Source organism: Monopterus albus, unplaced genomic scaffold, assembly GCF_001952655.1.
Source record: "Monopterus albus unplaced genomic scaffold, M_albus_1.0 scaffold143.1, whole genome shotgun sequence".
NCBI lineage: Eukaryota > Metazoa > Chordata > Actinopteri > Synbranchiformes > Synbranchidae > Monopterus > Monopterus albus.
In genome coordinates, this window is record NW_018128023.1 from 798,114 (window position 1) to 806,840 (window position 8,727).

General features: G+C 40.1%; 1 protein-coding gene across 1 annotated transcript; it reads right to left on the reverse strand.

The window, feature by feature from the left end:
• Positions 1-1,167: 1,167 nt before the first annotated feature.
• Positions 1,168-8,721, reverse strand: gpnmb (glycoprotein (transmembrane) nmb). Its single transcript, XM_020614259.1, has 11 exons — positions 8,640-8,721; positions 8,423-8,563; positions 7,169-7,342; positions 6,910-7,071; positions 6,463-6,780; positions 5,577-5,636; positions 5,152-5,364; positions 4,217-4,322; positions 3,414-3,634; positions 3,171-3,261; positions 1,168-2,953 (listed from the first exon to the last, which is right to left on the reverse strand). The coding sequence occupies exons 1-11, from the start codon at positions 8,650-8,652 to the stop codon at positions 2,803-2,805; spliced, it is 1,650 nt and encodes a 549-aa protein (XP_020469915.1). The 5' UTR covers positions 8,653-8,721; the 3' UTR covers positions 1,168-2,802.
• Positions 8,722-8,727: the final 6 nt, after the last annotated feature.

Sequence of the window (8,727 nt, forward strand, 5' to 3'; positions counted from 1 at the left end):
AACCGTAGATAATTGCAGCAATGCCATTTAGTTTTTGGACTGACATCGTTATTGGCAATGGTACTTTATTTTTTTCAAAATTTAATTTTATTTTTTTGTCTTCCTACAAGGGCTATGGTCAGAGCACTGCAGGGCAGATTGTAGTGGTCCTCTCTGTAGCCGCAGTAAGAGTCAGCACAGCAGTGTGGGGTTTTTTTTTTTCCTTTTTTTCCCCCCCTTGTCCACTTTTCCACCTTGTTGACAATGGTGTTTTACCAAGGCCAAAGCCCAGCTAGGTTAATTTTCATAGAGCAAACTTTGTCACTTCAGAGTGGTCTTTTGTAACCAGACCAACAAGTCGGTATCATTCAATGCATTGTGAGGATATGGAAAGTCACACTGAAAAGTTTTTTTTTGTTTGTTTGTTTGTTTTTGGTGCTACTGTTTGAGGACTTAAACATTTTTCTGTAACTCTCATCTATTTCAATTTGTTGTTCATACAGGGGAAAACAAGCCAGAAAAGGCACACAAAATGTTTGACTGGTGTTAAAAGGAAAGAAATCTAAAACTTAAATATACCGTTTATTTCACTTCATGTCGAATGTAAATATGTTGATTGTGGTAAAAGTGCTTGAGTGTTTCCATGCTTCCACAGTAGAACACAGTCTACCTCAGCTGAGGGGGCAGGGGGTTGTTGTGGCACCAGGTGTCCCACCCTGCCCCCACTGAGCGCCACTGCGCACTGATACCTCAGTCCCCCAAATGTCTTTCTGTATGCGCACACCATCCTGACACTGCGCTTAACTGAGGGGCACAAGTGATTCTTATAATTATCCCGACACCGCCGATGCCCTGCTTCTTCCAAACCACCCTCCTCACACCTCTTCCTCCGCAGTTTGTTTTGATCTACCTCTTTAGACACACATTTGAAGTAGAGGCGTTCTTCTGTTTGAATTTAGCCCCCATGCCACCCCTTGCTTGCCCAGATATGAATGAAAGCTAAAATCATGTACTCTTAGAATTGAGGATAATTGAAAGTGATCAAAATTTCTTTTGCCAGTGTTGATATACTTGGTTTAATTTAAATTTTCAAACTGTTAATTCTTAGTTCTGTTTTTGGTGGTGTGGCTTACATGTATCTGAACCTTTGCTTTTTTTTTTTTTTTTTTTTTTGACAGACAAATCATGTTTAATTTTACATTTGATAATGAATTAATTTTTTTTTCCCCTGAAAGGGCCTACCTTTTTTGTTTCTGATTTGTAAGACTTCAAAATAAGTCCTGTCTATTTTCCCTTTTGTCTTTCACAGATGCTACAGACTAATTTGGTAGCTAGTTTCTTCTGTTAGTATTTCCTGGCTGTGTAACATGGAACATGCTCTTGATATGGGACAGATCTGAGGGATTGAGTTTGAGATTTTTGGACTAGTGATTCACTTCAGTATGATACACCCCCCCCCAAACCATGCTTGGGCCTCTTCACCTCCCACTCATACACAGCTCCATTTGTCAAAGCCTCTCAATAAAACAAAAATAATGCAGTTGCAATGTTTGTCCTTTCTCCCCACCCAAACGTTGGATCTTAGTGTAGTTGGGTGTATCTGTATAGCACAGTAAGGCTGTCCTCATTACATGCCTATACAGGCAACAGTGTACGTGTTGTGCTCAAAAGGCTTGAAGAGAAAAAAACTGTACATGACCTGAAACTCGGTATACATCTACAAATCCTTTTGCTTTAAACTAAGGATAGTTGGCATGCTTTAAATTTTGAGCCTAATATTTCAAGAAATCTTCTAGACTGAATGTTGTACAATGGCTTCCTGGCCCTTGCAAAGAAAAATGATACTGTTCTGTTAGCTGGCTTGTTTCTAGTGGTGGTTTTCAGTGACTGAGCTATAAATGCTTCTAATGGGGTCAGCTTCAACAGGTGAGATTTTTCATTGGGCCTTTTAAAGTATTTTCTTGCTCGGTATGTAAAAGGAGAAATCAAAATCATCTGTACCAAGCCGTGACAACCTTTTTGAGTGGATGCAGAGTTAATGTGACTGAGAAGTGGTGTAATGTCTTGCTAAATGTAGTTTGAGATTTTTGTACTCTGGACTGGTAGTATGTTGTATAGCCAGTAGTGCTACACAAAAAGCCATACTACACTATTTTGCATTTAGTGCAACATTTTATGTGTGTGCAGCACATTCAAATCAGGGATTCAGTATATTGTATAAATCCATATTGGAAGTTTTTGATTGTGTTCTCATTTTAATTGTTTAACTGACTTCAAACTATTCAAGTGAAATGGTAGAATTCAAATTTTTAAAGTATTTTACCCAAGCCTTGGATTATTGAACTGTTTTCTACTGACATTTGGTGAAATATTCATATTTTAATAGTGACTAATCTGAATGTCTTCACAGGATGAGTCTTGCATTTAAATTTTCCAGTAATTGACTGAGCTGAGGAAGAGCAGATATGTCACTGATACTATAAATTTTGTATCAGAAAGCCATCTCATGGAGTTTTTACTTAGCTGTAGATTATTGCAGCATACCAGTTCTAAAAAGGATATTTTGCATAAACTTTGTGTAAAGGTTTTCCCTTTGATCAAGAAACTTATTTCGTTTCCTAGCAACCACAAACTACCACCCTCTTCAATGAACAATCATGTGCTGTAGCAAACTTTCAGGCAAACAATTTATGACAGACATTTACTAATGTAGTTACAAATCTTGCACACCTGACTTTTTAACAGTTTTTTTTTTTCCTTAAATTTGCTTAACATAATCAGATTTTAGCCATGAAAGGCAGAAACGGTATAATTCTATAAAGCCTACAGGGGCTGTCTTTCAGTCAGCAGGTGCGTGCTCTCCTCACTGGAGGGGAAGAGGGCCTCCCTCAGGCGGACCATGTGACTGACCTTACCATGGCCACAAGCATCTTCCCTTAGTGACCTATGAATGGGTTGGTACACCTTGTAACGCCTGAGTGATAGAGAGAGAGAGAGAGAGAAGGGATAGGGATGAGGAATAAGGGAGGGCCGGGTACAGAAAATGAGCTGGGTTATGGCAGTGTACAGAAACAGGAGAGATAAATGACAAGTGCACATGTGTGTATGCAGAAGTCTGAACCTTGGAATATGTTGATGTCCTCATGCTACACCATGTTCTGTATGTACTCATTGTTGTAGTAAATACTCACTTGTAGACAAGAGAAGCAATGAGTGCAGACACAGCCACCAGCACAGCGCACAAGGAAACAACCACCCCTGCAATGTAGTGAGTCTTGGACACTGCAAGTACAGAAACGGACGGTGAGAAGAACAGATGGAGCAGACACTGAACTGCCCTCTTTCTAAAGCTTCTAGGTTTTTTTTCCCCTCCCCAGAAACTGAAGGAAGTATTTGTGGGGAAAAACAAAAAGTGTTTTGTTGGTGTAACTGACCAGATGAGTTCTGGGACTTGTTGATGCTAACGGCAGTCCTGGCCAGGGTCGTGCTGCTGCTGTCCATCAGGGTGATGTTAACACAGTAGGTGCCAGGTTCCAGAAACGTTCGCCTGAGATGCACTTCACACTCTGACGATGGCGGCACATCATCGCAAGTGATGTTACGCACTTCAGTACAGCTGGGGTCTGACACAATGGTACAGGCTGAAGCGGGGATGCTGAAGATCAGGGATGGAGAAATGAAGGATTAAATAAAATGCTTGATCTAAAACTTGTTTTTAAAAAACAGTTCTAAGATGCCATAGCACCGAATGGCCAAATGATCTGTTGGGCACTGGAATGTTTGTCTTCACGTTAAACTGTCAGCTCTGTGAAAAAGATACAGGTGCAAAATGCAAATGACAAGACAGTACAAAAAAGCACCTGTGAAAAAGATACGGGTGCAAAATGCAAATGACAAGACAGTAATGCTATTAGTGTTTTCAGTTGTTTTATGACTAGATTCTCTGATAAACCTCATTTCTTGCACAGAATTGTGCAACTTTGCTTAACTTGGTGTAACTGCAATCTTGAAAATGTAAAACTTTATAAATTACTTGTCCCATTTAATTTAAAGGAAATATCTGTTTTAATTTATTTTGTGAGCTGGAAATAAAGTGTTTTAAGCATAGTTTATGTGCTATTCCTGTGAGAGAAAGTGTCATTAAGTGAAACGTTTTGTTTTTTTTTTGTGGAGAGAGTTTTGGATTTCATACAATGCCTGTTTAACATTCATATAAAATAATGAAGTAAAAACTCACCTGCCCAGACATTTCACTAGAAAGCTGATGTCATTGTTGGCCACTTTGACAGCAGACACATCCACAATACAACTATTTGGTTGGCTGTTCAGTGTGCAGTTGGGTTCTGTAGAGAACAGATTAATGCAGTTGTCATCTTCTCAAAACTTTAAAGTTTTTAGTGGAGCTTAGTGTGTGTGTTTGACTCCCTTTAGACAGGATTACAGATAGAAATAAACTTAAGTGGTTAGAATTAATTTGATATAAGCATGTTATAAATTGTGTAGATACATTGTTCAAGGGTAAGACATGAAACCAGTGACTTTGCTCTATCCCCTGCTGACTGAGTGTCCAAGGTGTTGGACAAGTGAATGTTTTCGCTTGAGGGAATGTCAGTGTATCACCAATGCAATTATAATTCATCCTGAAGTGTACATGAATGTCTGTATAAAATTTCATGGCAATCTGCTTAATATCTGTAATGACATTTCAGTTAAAACCATATATTTTAACCACATGATTGTGCTAGAAAAAAGTTAGGCAAAAGTTGGACTATTACCAAAATTGTTTTGGACTCATTTTCTGGGATCCAAAAATGTCTGTAAAAACTTTATGGAAATTTATCCTATAGTTGTTGAGGTATTTAAATTTCGACCAAAGGGGTTAACCAAATGAATGATAGTCATTTTCATCCCTGGACCAATTGTGGCTAAACATAAGCAAATATTAAACAAGGTTAAATTGGATAGTTTTTTATTAAGCACCATTTTATTATTTTTATAAAGCCACTATGTGTAGATTTAAACGTTACTGACTTTGTCACCACCCTGTGGTTGTATCAAAATGAAAGCTATGCAGGCTGCTTAGGAAATTAAGAAACAATTTTGGCCACACAAATTCAAAGTAGTGTTAAATTATATGTATGCTCATCAGGTTACAGTGAAAAAGAACTTTACCAATAATGGTAACGTTGCCTGTGAAGAACCCATAGACGTAACGGAAACACTCATTGCTGTTGAGCTGTCTAGTGTGGAGCCAGGCCAGGGTGGTGGGGCTGGACCCTGTGCTCGCACTGTCGGCAGTAGTGGGAAGGGGCTCCGTGATGGGCAGTGTTGTGGTCGTGGCAACAGGGGAGGAACTGGGGAAAGACCAGCTGGTGCTGGGTGGCACTGAAACGGGAAACAAATGACAAGATATTAATTCACTGGACAAACGTACGTATGTAAAGTATGTTGACGCATGCAGATGTTTTACATTCAAGATACTGATTCCTTATTAAAAATAAATGTTTCTGTTCAGATTCATTTCCTCAGTCTTCCTCACTCTTATTATCTCTCATACATACACAAACACAGACTCTCTGTTAGCTGTGGAACCTCACCCTGTGTTGTCTCCGTCTTGACAGTAACAGCATGGGTACTGGGTGGAGGTGTAGGAGTGTCTGGAGGAAGAGACGGGAATACAGACATGACCATAACTGACACATCTCTGACTTGTAATTTAACACTTTGTTATGATCTGTGCAGTGAAAGTCACCAATTTGTTTGTCATCTCTATTAAGGACAGAAAGAGGAACCAGTTGTCCATCAGTTGTCCTGCACATATTTTCATGCATGCTCTAGTCATACTTACTATAGCCATGCAGATAATTTTGGTTTCATCTCTGTCTCTGAGATTTCTGGAGTCACTCAATGCAACAGAGGTAAATTCAATACAACAGAGGTAAATTTTGATGCTGTGGCACTCACAGCATCAAAAGTGCATTTAATTCCTGGAATAATTGCAGTTCTGTTAAAAAATTGTTTAACTGTTCACTGTTTAATTTGAACTCCGTTCCACAGAAGAAATAATCCCTAATTGCATCCTAGAAATGTTTGAGACAGATATCTCATGGGCTGAGTAAATAAAACCCAAGTTATTTGAATGACTAGCTCATAGTGAATGGGGAAAAACTGAGTGAAATGATCCTTTAAAACCAGCATCTTTACTTACTAGACCACTATGCTGTCAGTGTCTCTAATCCTGATCCCAGTAATGGACCAGTTATCAGCAGTCCTTACACTGGCTGTGCTATGTTTATAGTTGTATACCTGTATTGTCCTGTCTGACTAATTGATACTACATACTGAGTAGGTCAACATAGTGAGGTAGTGTTCATTTTTGGCAGTGGAGTACGCTATATAAGGAAATGTCACACAGTGTTTAATTTTTTTCATAGCATGTGTTATATTCACCAGTATCTTAAAACAGTTCTTTCGGCCTGTTACCTGTCGGAAGTGCTGGTGTGGGACTTGTAGGAGCTGAGGTGGTGACAGGTGTTGGGCACTCTACAAGGAATGCAGCCTCCACCACCAGTTTCACGCTCATGCTGCCCAGTGTATTGTAGGTGTGTGTGGTCACACTGCGCTGTGTTACCAGCTGGTTGCCATCACCGAAATCCCAGATGTAGTCAATGGCAGCAGCAGTTTTGAGGTAGCCGCTGGGGTCGTGGAGCTGGACTTTGAAGACCACGTCTTTACCGCGAAAGAAAACTGACTGGTTGACTGCCGCCTTCTGTGAGATGCTTACTGCCACTGGGATCTTATCTAAAAAGGTTTGTGTAGGTCAGTAATAGGTACTCTTTTTCTAGGTTTCTTCTTATGTTTGTGTCTGTTTGGCTAAAACATGTTGATACATAAAGTTGTATAAGCTACATATGTGAGGTTTGTCTCCACCTGTGACATAGAAGACAGTGTTGTCAGTCGTGAGGGGACAGTACTTCCTGCGCTCACGTTTCCTGTAAACCATGACCTCCATGACCTCTGCCCCCAGTGGGATGTTTGTGGTGTTGATGGACACACTGGAGGATGAGCCATCACACGTCTCATAGTATTGGCCTAGGACAAACACAAGGGGTGAACGAAGAAAGTAATCAAGTACTTATTTGGATTTTCCTTTTGCCAGCGTGCAAATCTGTAAACCTGAGTGTCTCACCCATTGTGTGCCAGATATAGACATACTTCTTCCTCCTCCAGTCATTGCTCTGGGGGAAGGGCTTTCCATCAGGGAATACATGGCATTTTGTGGTGTCTGTACACTTTCCAACGCCATAGTCATCCAACCAAGAAGTCCAGTTGTACACAGATCCAGAGTGCACCTGTCCATTTGCTGCTCAGAAGAGAAGAAAATTATGTAAAAGCAAAAACTTGAGCTGTCTTTACAGTATGAATATTTCTACATTAAAATGGGTCAAATGCATGTAAAGGGAGAAATTCCAGATATACTGTAATTGTATCTCAATTTTGCACTTCCCCTCAGTGTTATATGGACCTTTTTAGTTACTTCCAGCTCATAGTTTTGGTTTTGTAGGCCACAGCTTTGCTATTTTGGTTCAGTTTTATCACTCTCATCAACCATAGTCTCCAGCTGCAGCAGGCTGCTGTTGCACCTAATGAATCTTAATGTTGCTCTTTGTGTGCTGGGTGCAAATATTTGCTAAAATGTGTTTTACTAACATTACTATGTTCTTGTGATAGGGCTTTGTGTATGATTTGTGGTGGTGGTCTTATATGGTGTGATCAGTGTGGAGGAAGCTACTTTCACAGAAGAGCTTTGCAAGTTATCAACTACTTTACACTGGAAAAAGTTGAAGTACAGCAAAGCTGCCCTCTAGTGAGAAATCTAGTTTGGTTAATTTAATCTACTAGAAAATGTAGTTCAAACTAATTTGTTAAGAAAAGCAAAGTGACAATGTACATATGATTGACATTATAACAAAAATGAACAGAGAAGAGTCACATACCAGCAAAAATGCTACTCAATTACAAAAAGTGCCTAGTTGTTCACAGGTCATACATCAATCAATCCATCAACAAAAGATACCTCACTATTCATGGGAAAGTACAAGGAATGTCAGCTCTGCTCCATCAGACACCTGCCTGCTAGAAACTCCAGTCCAGGTGGGGTGTTTCACTATGCAGGATTACTCAGTTAGCCAGGTAACACCTGAAACCCTATGCACCATGCATCTCTGAACATTTTTTAAATAAATAGCAATTATCAATATTTTGTTGTAAACAAGTAATACTTGAATGCAGATCTGAATGCAGCAAGAGTGAGCAAAATGTACTTAAACTACCAGATTATTTCATGTAGTTCACTGCTCCCTAACACTGGCTGTGATGCTGTTTTGTGGCAGACAATGATACAATGTGTTTAGGGGTGTGGGCCTGGACTCCAGCTCCATACCATCCTCACAGTGCTCATCCCAGATCAGGTCACCGTTGGCATCCTCCTTCTGGCATGGAGAATACGCCAGCTTGGCAGTGAAGGTGATACAAGAACCATTCAGAGCGGGGCTGTCGCTGGTCAGATGAACCCTGGGTTTACCTGCCGAGAGGTGGATGTTCCAGGTCAACAACTTAACACAGGATATTTCTGAGAGAAAATCAACAACCCTGCTCACCTCTTTTGTGCATGAGCTCCTGTGAATTTGGGTTTAGTGGTGGGTAGAGGTAATCATCCCATGGGTTGGTGTCAGGATCCCAGCCAGG